Raw genomic sequence first — 18,151 nt, 5'->3', positions numbered from 1 at the left:
TAACTGAACTCAGAATCATTAACAAAGCATCATTCTACTATTAAAGTGAAAGTCTCTCCTCCCACAGTCTCCGCCAAGACAGAGAGGGCTGCTCTGTGATTTGGACTCCCCTTGGAAGGCAAATACACTTTGGGGTTACTAAACAGGCAGCCTCTTTCCTTTCAGCTATTGCCCCTGTCTCTAATACTACAGGACCGCCAGTTCCTGATTTCTTATCCCCAGTGGGCTGAAGAAAGGAAGGGGACTAACATTATCACACTGGTGGATAAGAAATCAGGGCTGTACCTTCTTCATCACAAAGGCGTGCTGTTCAGGAACCACTGTCTTTCTGGGGGAGTCAGTTTTCTGAACTCCTGAAATTGTGGTTCCTCTTTAGGCAACCAAGACTGGCTCTGAGCAAGCCAATTAGCCTTGAGATGCTTTGGGCAACTTCTTAGGACATCTCCCAAGTCTTAGAGGGACTGGAGTGAATTTTTCACACAGGAAGTTCCTTATGCTGATGAACCACAGATTCATCTCAATTCAGGTCACAGTATTTTATGGCACATACATTGGAAGCTCTGTAGGCAGTCCTCTTTATCCATTATATTATTATTTGCCACAATATAATACACAGTATGTATTATATTTCTAGCCTGGTCGGTCATTTTTTTAAAAAATAAAAGCCAAATGTGGCTTGGAAGTCAGCATAATAAAGAGAGATGTGGTCTTTGCCAGGAAGACCTGGATTCAAATCCCACCGCTGACATATTCTGCCCCACGACACAGGTACACACTCTCGAATGGCACCTACTGCATCAGTAAGTGAGGTTCATATACAGTCACCAAGATCGCTAACCCTGAGAGTTTCCACAGGGGGAGTTTCAGGAAATCAGAGGTCTGGACAAAACAAAAACAGAAAACAACCAAACACATTTTATATTTATAAAATATAATATATTTATTATATAATATTTATAATGAAAGAAATCACACAGTAAAGTGGAGAGCTGGCCTTGGGAGTCAGAAACCACCTGGATTTAAGACCTGCTTCGGACACCCACTATCCTTGAAGACGATGAGAAAGTCAGTTACCACTCAGGGCTCCAGGCAGCGGTCTGCAGCTTTCAGTTGCCGTTGAGCAATGGGTCAGCACCCCACTGGGAGTGTCTTCATACTGAAAGTCAGACTACTGTCTGTATAAAGGCTGTCATGAGTCCTATGGAACTGTTAGACACTCCTCACAGCTGATGGATTTAAATTTAAACTTTGCAGGGAGTAAGCATGAAATACACAAGCACTCTAAGGTAGTTAAAGAGAAGGCACAGAGAAGTCAAGTCTATTCTGTGATAAACAAAGCTAGAAGAAGTAAGTCATGAAGCAGTGATTCCTAACCTGTAAACTGAGGGCCCCTGCAGGGCCGTGGAATGACTAGAAAGGGGGGGGGGTGTGCACACATGTGTCCGTATGCATGCACCTGAGTATGTACATATACATGTGTGTGTACATATCTGTATCAATATCTATCTACACACACATATGTATATGCACCAAGACTTATCACTTTGATCTTGACCCAGCAACAGCAAAATATGCAGCATGGCTGAGTATAACAAGTAAATACTTTCTGAATTTGTATATATACTGCTGTTTTTCAATTTCTATTATGATTAATAAGGTAAAAATTCATTGAATCTATCTGCATCTGTTTTCCTCATGAACAGCAGGAAGACATAGGGAGAAGGGTAGAGAAGGGGAATGAAATAAACATTTATATTATAACTCCTATGTGCTAAGTGCTTTTTACAGATGGCCAGCCTTGGACTCAGGAACACCTGGGCTGACATCCTGAACCTGACACATATTAGCTGAGTGACTCTGACAAATCACTGAAGCTTCTCAGTTCCAATTGTGGACCAGAATCAATAGTTTTTTTTAATGAACAGGTTTTTATTTTTTTAAACGAAAAAAGTAAGAAAAAGAAAAAAGCCCTTAACATAAATTTAAGTTTGTGTTTTTTTTATCCATGGACTCTAATTGTAAACTATTATTTCCATGGGAGTTCACAAAACCTTTTGAGGCCAAAAAGAGGTCCTACAAGTGGGATGGTTTCAGGAAAACCTGGGAAGATTTATAGGAACCGATGCAAAGTGAAGTGGGCAGAACTCGAAGAACTCTGTACCTAGTAACAGCGGTATTGTCTGACTGGGAAAGACTTAGCTATTCTTAGCAATAATGATTCAAGATGATCGGAAGGATTTATGATGAAAAATGCCATCCACCTCCAAGGGAAAGAACGGATGGAGTCTGAATACAGATTATAGCGTACTTAAAAAACCTTTTTTCATCTTTCTTACTTTATTTTTCTTTCTTCCTTTCTTTTTGTCTGTGTTCTCTTTTACAACATGGCCAATATGGAAATGTTTTGCATGACTTCATATGCATAATCTACACCAAATTGCTTGACTTCTCAAGGAGGAGGGAGGGAAGGAAGAGAGAGAATTTAGAACTCAGAAATTATTAAAAAATGAAAGTTAAAATTGTTTTTGTATGTGAGAAGAAATAAAATTTTTAAAATTTTAAAATAATTAATAATTAAAAATACTTGTGAAAAAAAATCTTTAGTTATTCTCTAATAGATAGTGATTGAAGGATATGAACAAAATGGTTTTCAAAAGAAGTGCAAACTATAAATTAAGAAAAAAATGTTTCAAATTGCTAATAAGAAAAATGTAAATTAATTAGCAAACAAGACAAATTTTCATAGTGGATAGAGAGTTGAACTCAAGGTTTGAAAGATATATACTAATGCTGGGCAAATGACTTATCATTTCAGTATCCCAAGCAATTCTCTAAGATAATAAAATCAATGAATAGTTGATGATTTTTATGAGCGATGGTGGGAGTTTCCATAGTGGGATACATGAATGAAATCACATGTATGGAACTAAAAATTATAAGAATAAGGTCACTCTGAGGTTTCATCTTTGAGACATCCTATTGGCAAGATGGTAAAATATGAAAAGAGTCAATATCAGAGGAGGAAGGAGAAATCAAATATATTCCAACATTGTAGGTGGAACACTGATTTGTTCCAATTGTTCAAAAAGTATTTAGAATTTTGAGAAAAGTGACTAAATAGTCACCTTAAAACCCAACAACTCCACTACAAGGTATATACTCCAAGTAAGTTAAAGACAGAAAGAAAGGCTCCATTTCAAATTGTGATTACAATATTCTTTATAGTAGAGAAAAAAAGGAAACAAAGTCGTGTTCTATCAATTGTGGAGTGACTAAAGAAATCATGATACGGGAACTTACCGGAACATTTTTGGAACACTTTTGCTCTATGAGAAAGGAGAAATGTGAGGAATTTAGAGCTATATGAGGACTGCTGTAGCTCAAAGAAAGCTGAATGAGGAGAAAATACACTCAGTGACTATCATAATACAAACTAAGTCTACAAGGGAGCTGGTCTCAAATTAAATGCAATGGTCAATATTGGTCCTTGAAAGCAAATGATCATATTTCTCTCCTCTTGGTAGAGAGGTGAAGAGGTATAGAATGACACCTCTGTTCCTCTGTTGGTAGGTTTTGCTTAACTGTTCATGTTTTTGTTTTGTTACAAGGGAAGGTTCAATTTAGAGGTACGTAAGAAAAGACCAGAAAATGAGTACAGTATAAAAGTTAAAAGTAAAAAAGCTTTCATTTAAATATTTTTAAAAAAAGTAATCTTCACCTTTGATAATGTTGAGATCCACTGTACTAGTCATTCATGAGAATCTGAAAAGTGAAGATGCTTGTTCACAGTTAATAATATGAACCCAAGATCTGGGAAACATGAAATCTTACTGGGATTTGGTGAGGAATAAATAAACTTATATGAGTTGCCGGCCAGAATGCTTTTGTTTTGACATGCTAGGTCTTTATTTATGCCTCTCCTCAGGTGAACTTCTGTATGCCCACTAACATGTTAGGAACATACAGAACCCAATTGTCCTATATGTCATCATCTCTTACGGTTGTTTTTTCCCAATAAATGATTATTGCTATGAAGGTGGGGTATATTTTGCTGGTGGGGAGCCAGGGAGGAGACTTGGAGAAGATGTTTGGCACAAGAGAGAGGACCACCTGCAAGCTAACAGTGTACCTGAAATAAACTGGCACCCCCAAAGAAGATGAAAATATTCACATGATGAAGCCCACTATCATAAGTATGGAGTGTGTTTGGAGTCTCAATAAAGAATCAAATGCAAATCTGAATTAAACAAAAAGCAGAAATTTTTTTTCTGACTGCCCTTAGATCACATCTGACCAACAAGGCTGTGATAATGAGACCAAATTGCCAACAATTACTCTATTTTTTTTACTGACAACCTTTTGTCTTTGTAGCGCTCACAGCAGCACTATGTTCAAGTCAGTGGGAGGGGCTGTGTGGGAGAGAAATTGGAACAAACTGTACAGGACACAGTAGAAGGACACAAAGTGGTTCATGTAAGCAAGCACAAAATTATTTTGATTGGGTTGCTATGACAGCTGAACATACAGAAGAATAGAAAGCATGCTGACAATGAAGTCCAGTACTTACACTGCTCCAGAATGGAATTTTTAACAACACTGAATAAAAAGTGTAGGTTATAATTTTGAAATTTCCACTAAGTTCCTTAAAGCAGGACTCTTCTGTACCAAGTGAAAGCATAAAGTAATTTAAGTATTCAGCTTTGGTATTTTGGAGTCATCTATAATACTAGTAGAATCCTATTTGAATGAGTTTAAAGAACTGATGGCCTAAATCTCATTAAATTGGAAGCCAATTTCTATACCACGCCAAGAAAGTACACTGCTATTTCTTTTGATTTTACAGAAAATAAATATTCAGCAAATGTTATATCTGCAAATAACAACATTTCCTTTTGGCAGAATATGATGGTGTTCTACAAAAGGGCACACATGTATGTATATATAATGGATTTTAAAGCAGTTTTTGGCTATCCTTGAATACTTCCACAATGTTAAATATTCTTAAAAATATTTGACAAGTTTTTCCAAAATATTGGTTGGTGACTTAGGGGAGGCATAGGGGTTGTCTGTCTCCTCTTCTCCTTTGTTTCATTTTTCTTATTTCTCTACAATACCCTTTATAAACATTTAGATATATTTAATTAATGTAATATTCACAAGGTGCTCATATGTAGTTTATCCTAATTAGATAAATGTGAATTGTTTTAAATACTTTTTTTTTTTGGCAGAGAGACTATCTTCTTCAAAGACTTTGGTAAGAGACTTTACATAAGTCTATGCAAACTTTTTCAAGTCTAAATGTTTCTCTAGTGTCAATCTCTTGCTTTTAAATTGCCTGCTGAGTTTTGCTGAGTAGATAATTCTGTGTTTATGGCTCAGGCTTCTTAATTTTGTCTATGTTGACATAGTTTTTTCCCCCATTGTCCCTTGTTTTCCTTGAATAGTCTACTGTTTTCCTGGTGACTGTTCCTTGGTAAGTATATATTTTTTCTTCTAGCAGACTGAAGCATTTCTTTCCCTATCATTGTAATTTTGTAGTTTAATTATAATGTATCTAGGAAGTTCCATCCAGGCCTTAGCCTCTGAATGTCAGAGCAAAATGAACTTTCTCAGGGGTTCTTAATCTTTTTTTTCTATCACAGACCCCTCTGGCAGTCTAGTAAACTCTATGAACTCCTTCTCAAAATATTCTGAAATGCATTAAATAAGCTACATAGCATTGCAGAGGAAACCAATTATATTAAAATAAAGATGCATTTTTCCATTCAAGTTCATAGGTCCTCTAAAATTTATCCAGGGTAACTGTGGTGGCCTAGGGACCCCAGTGAAGAACCTCTGAAAAAGACCAAGTCCAAGGACGGTCTCTGGATATCAGAGGCCTCAGAATACCTGCTCCAAAGAGGACTCTAAGCCACCTCAAATCCCAAGACTACTGCACCTAGAGTAGTTTGGAGGAATGGGGGTGGGATAAGGAAGAGTGAATATCATGCCAGGAACATACCTAGAATGTTTGTAGGTTACTGTCTGGGACAAGGTTCCAGGTGAAGTTCAGCCTAACCCCCAGGGGCCTCATCACTACATTATTCTCTCTTAGTCATTAGGTCTGAAAATCTTAAAGAGACAGTCATCTTTTGGAAGTCTGAGTCAGTGAGGGCCCACATCTTTTATCCCTGTGCTTCAAAGAAAATATCTGTTGAAGTACCAAGAAGTAATGACCTAGGTACTATCCTTCCTATCCACTTTAGCCTTACCTCTCCTCAGTTCTCATCCTCCTCTGTTCTTCCCACTCCAATGCAGCCTCTGGATCCTTTCTATATTGTTAAACTAAGTTATCTTAGATTTTATCTTTAAAAGTATCCCTGGCTACTCTCTCCACTAGCACCAACTATGCCATTTTCCTTTGCCTCCAAGTTCTAGACCAGGAAGAAGGGTAAACATGTGCTTATAACCTCATTCACACTTTTAGACTCTCCCTTTGCTCAATCCAATAATCTCTCTTTTGGGTTCATTCCATCTTCATCACCCAGTTCAACTCCTTGTCACAATTATCTACTGGCCTTCAGGTTATTCCTTCTTTCTCAGGGGGTTCAGTATCTGGCTCATAGTCTCCCTTTCTAAATTCTCCTTCGCTCTCCCCTGTTCCCTCTCCTGTTCTACTCCATCTCTGTCTGTCTCTGTCTATCCTGTCTATTGAAAAATCTCATAGCCATCTCAAACTTAAAACGTCCAAAATAGAACTCATTTTATTTTCTCTTCTCCAAACATTTTTGTTGGAGGCATCACCAAGTTCTCAACCAGGTTAACAACCTTGAAGTCATAATTGCTGACTTTTCCCTTCCCCTTATTTCCCACATCTGATCAAATGTTATATAGGCTGTGGATCTTGCATCTAAAACTTCTTTTTCATCTGTCCCCTTTTCTCCACTTATACTGCCCCTGCCTCTCAATAGCCTAAGTGGCCTCCTTGCTTCCAGTCTCTCCCCTTCTCCAATCCATGCTTGACATATGCGCAAAACTGGTATTCTCAAAACAAAGATCTGACCAGGTTTCTCTATTCAAAAATCTTCAGTGACTTCCTAATGTCTCTAAGGAAAACATATACTACTCAGGCTGGCATTTCCAGCTTTTCACAATTTAGTTCCTATTTACCTTTCCAGTTTTATTTCAGGTTATTCCCCTTCACTCACCATCTGTTCTACTTAAACTGGCCTATTAGTTGTTCCCCATATACAACATCCCTTGCCCATCTTTATAGACTTGCACAAATACTCTTCTAAGGCTGGAATGTAACCCTCCTTCATCTCTGACTAGAAAAAACCCTTGCTTCCTTCAACATACCACTTTTTACTTTCCAGAATATCTACAATAGGCCCTTCCTGATTTCTCCACCTTCACCTCAGTTGTTAGCACTCTTATCCTCCTGTATGTTAATTATATGTATTTTCTATTTATTTACTTGCATACATGTTGTTGGGGCAGCAAAGTGGCCCAGTGGATAGAGCACCAAGCCTGGAATCAGGAAGACTCATCTTCCTGACTTTGAATCTAGCCTCAGACACTTACTAGCTATGTGACCCTGGACAAGTCACTTAATCTTGTTTGCCTCAGTTTCCTCATCTGTAAAATGAGCTGGAGAAGAAAAATGCAAACCACTCCAGTGTCTTTGCCCAGAAAGCCTCAAAAGGGGAGGGGGAGGGGGGCGTCACAGAGAGCTGGACACAACTAAACAAATAACAACAATACGTAACATACACCCTTTCCATCATCCAGTAAAGTGTCAGCTCCTTGAGGGTAGGAGCTATTTGATTTCTGTCTTTGGGCCCTCAGGACAAGCACAGGCCAAAGAGGAAGCTATTAATAACATCTGTTGAATTGAAATCGACAGTATGCAATTTGTTTATAGATTATGGATTCTTTCGGTCACTGCTAGGCATTTAAAGACGATTTTCTAGAGTACAGTGTTTAATTTCTTTTGTTTAGCTAAAGTTTCTGAAAGGTCGGTAATACTGAGATTGCTACATGATGGATCCTCAAGATCTGTCACTTACATCTGAAAATTTTCTGATTCTTTATATAATCTGGTGATTTTTTTTTTTTGAACCTGTATTTCTAGATGTTAGGTTTTGCTGTGGAGAGAGAGCCTGACCTTAGGGGTTCAAATCTGGCCTTAGACACTTAATAATTATGTGACCCCAGATAAATCACCTAACCTTGTCTGCCTCAGTTCCCTCATCTTTAAAATGTAGATAATAATATCCACTTCCCAGGGTTGTTACGAAGATTAAATGAGATTTTGTTGTTGTTCAGTTGTGTCTGACGCTTGGTGACTCTGCGGATGCCAGGCAAGTCAGACCCTTTGTAAAGTGCTTTGCAAATCTTAAAGCACTGTATAAGTGCAAGCTCTTCTTTGTGAGGATGATGTGCAGTTCTGCTCTGCTGTAAGAAGCCTGCTGTCAACGGATTGAACAACATTTTCATCTGAGCTTTTCTATTGTATTCTCCATATTGTTAATTTTCTTCATTATTTCCTCTTGGTTTTTTAGAGCACCTTTTAAATTCTGACCTAAATTTTTCCCTAGAATTTCTTTAAGTTCTTCTTAAATAATAAAAAGTGTTTGGGAGTTAGTCTTTTTTTTTTTTTAATTTTGAGCTGTATTGGGAGAAAAAGGAGGAACAAAGGAGGACAGGACTGCAGCTAGGGGCAAGCTGGATGATAACTGGTGACAAAAAGAAGCATGAGTGGCTCGATTCTTCCTTGGCTTTTCTTTCTATTGACTTTTGTAATGGAAAGGATGGAATAAAAATAGCTAATAGAAAGATGTTATCTGGAGAGATATGGAGCACCAGTCTGATTAAGGCCACTTGATGCAGCTTCTAAAAGACCTGGCAAATATGACAGACCTTCTGGAGAGATGGCAGCTTCCACTTCTTTAGGTGGTCTTTAAGCAGAGGTTTGGGTTACTGTATCATCAGATACATTACAGCAGGGATTCCTTTCAAGTATGGGTTGGAAAAGATGGATGATTCTAATTCTAAATTCTGTGACTTGTTTATCTGGATTTCTTATCAGTGTTAATATTTGCTTAATTTTTTTAAATGTGTCATTTATTATTTGAGAATTTGAGGATATCCTTTTAAAAAAATCATTCAACAAACATTAAATACATGCCAGGGGTTGGGGAACAAACACAAAAATGAAACAGTCCTGGCACTCAAAGTATTTATATTCTATTGGAGGAGACAACATAAAACATTAAAAACAAAAGAAAGGAAATAGAAAAATGCTGTCTGAAAGTTCAAAAGTCCTCTCGTGGTCAGGAACCATTTCAGAAATTCAGAAGCATTTTGCCTTGTATACAGGTAATATATCAAGACACTATGATGCCAGTGGTGTGGGAACTCCCCGTGTGGATCCTTCCTCTGATGCAGATGGCAACATGCATATACATACACTATTCTATGAGTTAGATCTAGTTAAGCCTTCTTAATGACAAGCAATTTGATCTTGGGTAGTGAAAAAACTCTCAGGATAAAAGATTTTTAGGATCTCTCTCCATCTGAATTGCTTTTTGTATTTTAATAGCTTCAGTTACGTTGTAGTTTGTTTTTCTAAATTACACTGGCACCTAGCTTTCTATTTAGTTGATATTTATTACTGTTGAGCAGGAGGTTTGGAGGCTGTATTTTCTTCTCTTTGGTCTCTTGGTTTATTTTAAGGTTTCTTTAAATTCAATTTTGTTTTATTTTCAGTTCCAAAATCTCTCCCTCTGCCCTCCCCTTCTCTATCAATTGAGAAAACAAAAAGAAAAAAAGAAAAAACCACATTACAAATATGGATAGACATGCAAAATAAATTTCCTCATTAGCCATGTTCCAAAAAAAATTTTAAAAAAAGAGAGAAAGAAATAGAAGAAAATATGCGTTAATTTATACTCTCAGCCCTCAGTTCTCTGTTTCAGTTTGGTTTGTGAGTCAGTGAATTACAGGCGGTCATTATGGCGATCAAAGCGAGTGTCTTTCAGAACTGATCATCTTTACAACAGTGCTACGACTGCATAAACTGCTCTTCTACTTCTGCTCACTTTCCTCTGCATCATTTCATCCAAGTATTTCTAGGTTTTTCCAAAACCATTCTCATCATCATTTCTTACAAGATAATAGTATTGTATCACATTACACACGAACCTTGTTTACCCATTTCCCTCCCTAACTCATGTGCATCCATCCCCTCAGTTTCCTCTATGATTTACTTTTCTGGTCAGTCAAGGCTATATGTGGCAGACAAACTAAAAGTAAATTCTGAAGGATGTAATATTTCATAATGGCTTTAGTATTTAGAAATCAAGAACAGAGAGTTACTTTCCCTTCTTCAAATATCTTATTTAAAATATTTTGAAAAGAAAAAAAGGAGCCCCATCCTGACTGGTGCAAATAGTAAGTGCAGTGGGACGGTTACTACCTCTTTCCAATGGCCTGGTATCAATTACCATATTTGCACAATGATTACTTCTAATAGTGTGAATTGAAATACATGCCAGCACTTCACAGCATTTGTTATTCACATTCTTTGGGATCTAGCTATAATTTGGAATGGAAAGAATTAGAACTCATGTCATATACCTATAGGAAGTTTCTTTGACTTTGCTGTGACATTGTTTTCTGTCTTTGATCTTTACTTACCAACATACTCATTGATCCTACTGCAATGGGTTTATCCCTCAGTTCTGGACTGTCTCTCATTTCTACAGCTGCATAGAAAGCATCCATATCAATGTGTACCATAGTGCAGTGCAGGTTACGGCTCTGTTCCAACTCCATTGCAAACCTGTCAACCTTAATGGGAAAAAAGAGTGAACCCTTTAAATACATAATTTGATACTGCAAAATGCCAGCACTAATGTATTGTTTTTTACTTTTAGTAGAAAAGTGTTAAATGTGAGTCTACAGAAAAAGAATATCCACAAGATATATTCAATAGCCAGAGAGGGTAATATCATGTTGTACTGCCCATGCAGTCTCTATTACTTGACCACTTTATTCTTTTTTTAATTAAATTTTTACTTTATTTAGTTTCAAATTCTTATTTTCCTTATTTCCTCATTTTCCTATTATTTCCCAAATTTTTATTTTATTTTGTTTTGACATATCTTCTTCCTTCCACCCCTTTCTCCAACATTAGGCAATACCTTCTACAATGCCCATTATATACATAAAGTCATACAAAACATACTTCTGTATTATTCATGTTCTGAAAAGTACCCTTTATTCTTTAGAAATGACAAAAAGGTTTCCTTGCCAAAATTTTTTAAAAACCATGTTACTTCCTGCAAATGTGTATAACGTATCCACAAATATCTACTACATTTGTAGTTGATTTTAAACATTCATACTTAGAGTTATGCAGGGTAGAAGCTGAACGGATTATTCATCATATATGACTGCTGTAAAAGGTATCCAGCATTGCCACAACAGTTCTGGAATAAACAGCTGCATAAACTGTGTCCAATACTGATTCAGCAGTTGAGTCAAAATTCAGGATGACTTCCAAGAATAGAGCAAGGATCGTATTATAAGCTAGTTTGGCAGTTTAACACTGAGCAGTGACTGAGGTAAAGAGGAAGTGAAACTGAGGTACTCCCATTCCATTCCCTCAATATTCCTGTTTCAGTATGGACAATCAAAACAAACTATAAGCTTGGCTGAGAAAATAGAAAGTGATTGCAAGATGGGACCATACATTGAACTGCAGTGCCATTTTCTACTTGAGAGCTAAATTCCTATTCCTGAAAAAAAAATGCTGAAAGTCCTTTTTAAGCAAGGGAAAAAAGATGATGGAATATTGTATATACTGACTTTACATCAGAATTGATGGTGATTAACTTTACTGAATTTCTTTTTCCCTTTCTTTTTGATATTTTTTTGTTACAAGGGATGACCTGCTAGACAGGAGAAAGAGCAGGAAAAGATTCAGTAGTGAAAGGGATATGTCTATCCCTTTATAACAAAATATGTCAATAAAACATGTTACGTGGTAGAGAATCATTCTTAACAGGAGGGATCTGTCAAAAGGGAGGAGAAAACTGCTTCCATATATTTCAACACAAGGAATTGGTTCACTTAATTAGAGTCTGGTCTATTAGAAATATTATGACTTAGAATGGAAATATTATGACTAAGAATGTGGGAAAAAAGGATGAAAATGTAAATGATTCCCTCTACAATTATGCTTCTAATGAAGTTTAGAACAAAACATAGCAGGCAGTCTATCAATGCTGCGATGTGCAAAGAATAAGTTTCCATCAAAAATACTAGGAACAACTATAACCAAGACTATAGAATATACCACAAAATACAACTTTTGAAAAAAAAAGATTTTATTGAAATACAAAGATGGCTGAAACTAAGAGCATCCTTTCTTTGACAGTTACGTAAATGGTAAAGAGCTCTAGACTTTGATACCTTCAATTAAAATGATTAACTTAAAAACTATAGGCAGAAATATAAGGCAAATGAGTAGTATTAAGCTTAGAATTTATGAATAATACTATCTGAAACGGGGGATGAATTCATGGTAAATTCTACCTTTGTCTTCTTTTATATAACAATATCATTTTGGCTAAAACAGTGATCAATCAAAATGAGGAAATTCAAATCATGAACATTTGTGCCTTTGGATCTAACAAAGTAGCACAGTGGATAGTAAAGGAGAAAAAAGATGTGAGTGCAAGAGAGAAATCATTAGATCTTCCTGTACCTGAATTTTAGAAGTCTACAAAATAATGAGATTAAACTAGCTTTCCAAACTCCTTCCAGGCTCTAAAATTCTGATAATGCTTTCCTCTTTAAGTCTAACTTCCATCTACTCTGTGTTTATCTTGTATCTAGGTACATATATGTATATGTATACATATACATATATGTATATACATACGTACATAAACACTTTGTTATATATACTCTCAGCCCATTAGAATATAAAATATAAGTTAGAATATAATTAGAATATAAACTCTTTGAGGGCAGAGACTGCTTTTGGCTTTTTTTGGGGGTGGGTGGGGATCTCCAGGACTTAGTAGAGTGGTTGGCACATGGTAAATGACTGTTGAGGCAATGGCTGATTTCTCCCTTAATCCCCTGGAAATGAGGTCTTCCCAAGGAAAATTTTACAAACAGAGAAATCATTGTGCATGGTGACCTAAGAAAGATACATCTTAGTAAAGGGAAAAATCGCATGTTCTGCATTATATATAAGGTCAAAAAAAAAAAAAAAAAGGTCTGTATTCAAATAACACCTTTGTTCAAAAGAGTAGAAATACCCAGCTTCCAGGAAACAAGTAACAGTTTCTGACTCTAGGTTTTCAAGACAGATCTGACCAGGCTGTGCTACACCACTAGACAAAAGGAAAATTCTCTGAGAAAAGTCATTGAAAATGAGACTGAATTCTTTTGTGTTGCACCAAGACTTGCATAGTAGGCCTACTGAATACAGGATGAATGTTAGGTAGGAGATGAGCAAGACACTAAGGAAGATCACTAAATAAATAGGAATTATTCCCTATGGAGTCCATCATTCAATATAATTCACCTATAGAATATATGGGGAAAGAAATTTTGGATCAGGTCACTTTGTCAGGTAGAGAAGCTCCAGAATGTGGGAAAAAAGAAAATGGCTTGCACTTCTAGTAGCAAATATAATTTCATAAATATTGCAAATATATTCTCATAATATATAGCAAATATATTTTTATACATAATTTCATATAACTTCATATAGCAAATATACATAACATAGCAAATATAATTTCATAAAATAGAAGAAACTATCAATTTAAAATTAGGCAATACAATCTAAATGTAGGAAAACTGCTAACAGAGCAAAAGAAGGTACTCAATCTTTAGACACTTGAACAGGCATGAACACTTAAGTGGTATCCTTTAATTTTTCATGGCACTCATTCATTCATTGCTAAATCATAACATTTCTGTAAGGGACAATCAATTAGTTTAAAAAAAACAACTATGCAATGTGTTACAGGGGCAGCTAGGTGGTACAGTGCTTAGAGTGCAGGGCTTGGAGCCAGAAAGACTCATCTTGCCGAGTTCAAATCTGGCCTCAGACACTTACGGTGTGACCCTGGGCAAGCCTGCTTTTCTCAGTTTCCTCATCTGTAAAATGAACTAGAGAAGGAAATGGAAAACCACTCCAGTAGTATCTCTGCCAGGAAAACTCCAAATGAGGTCACAAAGAGTTGGACATGACCAAAAATGACCGAACAACAAATATGGTATAGGGACAAAATAGAAAAATATCAGTCTACAGATAGACAGGCTTGGTAATTCATATGTACTTATCTAGAACAGCCTCACCATGACATAGAGGTGACACAAAAAGGCCACGCTAATGGAGCATAAACTTTGGAAACCCTAGAAAGACTTCAAGTAAGGGAAGAACTAATTTATCTAAATTTGCAAAGACTACCAAGTTAATACATTGCTGGCCACAGGGACTCACTAAACCACCTGGATTAAGGGTGTGGAGGGGGTCATTGTGCCTACATGGCTTCAATTATGACTCCCTGAAGTACTGAAGCAATAGTAAATGATTAAAACTGGGTTACTCTTTACAAAAATAATGACTCTCCATCACAAACTGTTGACAAGAAAGGAATGCAACTCTTTCTTTGAGACTATGTTGAAAAGATACTTGGGAAAATCAATGATTACTAAGAATTCAAAAAAGTAAAAGTATTTGTAAAGCTCAATAACAGAAAAGTGCCATTCTAATAAAAATAATCTGGAAGTTAATAAATCTGGGAGCTTAATAAAGATGTTCTGAAAAGGGTTGGGAATCTATGATAGCACCTCGTTTCTATCTTTATCATTACAATGACAAATAAGTTTGCTTGGGAACTTAGCCCAGGCAAGTCTACTCTTGCAATGTTCTCAGTAGGGCCTGCTTGATGAGTGTATGATTGAAAGTTCCTTCCTTAACTGCTTACCAATGGGTTTTTTGTTTTTGCTTCTTTCCTGTCACTAGTTTCCCAAAGGGAAGGAAAAGGATCAACATAAATTAAAGCACAGACCCACAAGACACAAACCCCAAAGGAAATTAGGTAAAGTCAAAAACAGATTTGGCAAGTTTAAAAAAAAAACGTAATTATGACCCATAATATTAAGGCCATAATTTTTTTGGAAGGATATTTATTCCCTTTAATCAGATAAACATGTCTTCATTATGACATTAGCAAATTTGGCAAATAGCAGAGACAATTTTAGAAACTAATAAAAAAAGGACTGTGCTGATTTTTAGATTACATTTGGCAAGGATATAGAAAAAAATGGTATCAGCCTGGATTATCTTTCTTTTGGATATAGCTTGAGGCTGGCACATAAACCAGAATTTTGTCACAAACAACATATTTTTTCATTACAAAAGCATCTACTGTAAGTTTCTCTCTCTCTCTCTCTCTCTCTCTCTCTCTCTCTCTCTCTCTCACACACACACACACACACACACACAAGCAATACTCTCTCCTTAGAATTACAATTGGATGGCACCTTCTTTGTCAAACCAAGGAAATTTATCTGTGAGAAAAAACATATGGAATAATTATAGCTGATATTCTTTTTTTTTTTTTAATACAAATTGACTTTAAAAAGAACAACTATGGATACGATGATGATAAAGTAAATCCTTTGTTACCCTTTGCCTATATCTATTAGTGAAGAAAAGCAGGGCACCATAGAATTCCTTATATCTGTAACATCCTTTTCCCAGTTTCTTAGTGTTAAAATCCTAATCCTTCAAAATCCAACCCAGATATTGTGTCCCCCACAAAGCCTTTCCTCATCCCCTAAGCCAGAACACATATGTCTCTCTTCTGAACTCTCAAACATTTTGTTTTCAATCCAGCCATTTATGACAAAGTGGGGAAGGTAGAGATAGAAAAATGTGACGGAAGGCTGTACAGATTGTTAGTCTGTCCTTTGTCCTAAAGTACGGCTCAATCTCTGGAGTGGGGGTGGCTATAAGGAATGACTTTGATGCAAAAAAACAACAACAAAATCAACAAAACATTTTTTAAAGGAAATTGTTTTTCTTTCTTATCACATTCTCACTTGCATTCTAGTTATTTGGGTGACTATCTCATCCTCCCTATTAGATACTGCAAACTTTAATGGCAGGAACTGTGTCTTCCTCATCTTTGTATCCCCCAAAGAAGCCAGCACAAGTAGGTACTCAGTAAATATGTAATGAGTAAATGGAGAGATGGAAGAATGAAATGAGCTGAAAGAAGTTAAACAGACAGCAAATAAGAGTTTATGAATGGAAGCATTAAAGCTAGATTTAAAAAAGAAAAAAGCAGTTGTGGTAAAGCTTCTGAGAAGATGTGCCTTTAAAAAGAAAAAATACCTAAAACAAATATGATAGAACTGTTTTCATGTAGCTTCTCAATTTTCTTAAAAATAGGATGCTAAATAAAGTTTCAGTGACTGAAAGCAACTGACTGGGATTAAAAACAAATGCATATATATGTACATACATAACATATTGATCTAGAAAATAGAAGTGTGAAACACAACTGTCAGATGAAGGAAGGGGTATGTACGGCACTTGAAAAAATCTTAACAATGAATCATTTTCTGGAAAGGGAAATGATAATAAAGATTAAATTTAACAGCCTATCCAACAGGGAAAATCCCACCTCTTACGCACATCTATCACTGAGAGAGCTTCTCTGTGCACATAACCATAGTGGAAGTGAGTCTTAATAGTTGCCAAAAGGAAACATTCTCAAATTCCACTTCCCTCTCTGATTCAGACATTCCATTTTTCTTTAAAGGGGTCAAGGTCTCCCAGTGAATCCTGGGCCATCTCCAGTCATCCTGATGAATATCTGGTCACTGGATTCAGATGGCTCTGGAGGAGAAGTGAGGCTGGTGACCTGCACAGCCCTCCCTCACTCAAAACAAAGTCAAGTGCAAGTCATGTCATCATTTCTCTGATGGCATGGTCTTCTTCGGCAACGAAGGACGAACACACCACCACCAACAACCATTTTCCTCTCTCTTTAATTATTATTCACCCGTATCTGAACTCTTATCTCTCTATATCTAACAATTCTACAATGCTGCTTTTATATACTCTATTGAAATCCTATTAATACTTTTTCCCTTACATTTTCCCTATTACAATTTTACTTTTGAAACCAACTAAGTTCTGTTCCAAATACCTAAAATGTAGGTCAGCCTAATACATTGCATGTAAAAAAGAAATTCGTTCATTTTAAATATCAAATTTCCATAGCAGAACACAATGTGCAATATAGATTTTGTTTTTACTTAATTTTTTCCCCAATTTCTTAGATAAAATAACTCAAAACTACTAAAGAAAGAGATATACTGTGTATCATTTCTTATGGCATGGAGCTCCCTTCATGACTGATACTTCAAATCAATCTTTTTTTCTTTAAAAATTTTTTTTAACATTTTTTCAATTAATATTATCTCTACCTCCCACCTTCCCCAAACAGATATAAGGAGAAAAACAAAATCTTTGAAACAAATGTACATATTCAAGCAAAACAAATTCCCAAATTTGCCAGGCATCACTCTGCATCTTGCATCCATCACTTCTGTCAGGCAGTGAACAATATGCTTTAACACTGGTTCTCTCTAATTGTGGCTGGTCATTGAACTAATCAAAGTTCTTAAAAGTCTTTTAAGGTTGCTTGGCTTTACAATGTTGTTACTGTATACATTGTTTTCCTGGTTCTATTCACTGCATCAATTCATAAAGTCTTCCCAGGCTTCTCTGAAACTATCCTTTTCATCATTTCTTATGGCACAACAGTATTCCATCACATTCAAATACCATAATTTGTTCAGCTGTTCCCTGAGTGATAGGCACTGCCTTAAGTTCTCAGTTCTTTGCAACCACAAAAAGAGCTGCTATTAAATATTTTTGTACATATGGATCTTTCCCTCTTATTAAAAAAAAATTTATTTTACCAAGTATCAAGCATTCATTTTCCCCAGGTGTCACAGAATAACTTTATTACATAAGCACAGTTAAGCAAAAACATCTTCCCATACTGGTCACATCCAAAAATGAATTATATTTTCTGTATATTAGTTCATTATCTTTTTT

The 18,151-nt window shown here is 36.1% G+C and overlaps 1 protein-coding gene across 3 annotated transcripts in view; it reads right to left on the bottom strand.

Annotated features, from left to right (window-relative positions):
* The window catches only part of POLK (DNA polymerase kappa), a 91,690-nt gene that overhangs the window by 28,323 nt on the left and 45,216 nt on the right, over positions 1–18,151 (bottom strand). For all 3 annotated transcript variants that reach the window (XM_072606364.1, XM_072606368.1, XM_072606365.1), the window contains exon 4: positions 10,681–10,833. In XM_072606364.1, the coding sequence (XP_072462465.1) occupies positions 10,681–10,833 (153 nt within the window). The remainder of the gene's footprint in view (positions 1–10,680; positions 10,834–18,151) is intronic.

Source organism: Notamacropus eugenii, chromosome 4 (genome assembly GCF_028372415.1).
Source record: "Notamacropus eugenii isolate mMacEug1 chromosome 4, mMacEug1.pri_v2, whole genome shotgun sequence".
NCBI classification, from domain to species: domain Eukaryota; kingdom Metazoa; phylum Chordata; class Mammalia; order Diprotodontia; family Macropodidae; genus Notamacropus; species Notamacropus eugenii.
This window is presented reverse-complemented; position numbering and strand designations above follow the sequence as displayed.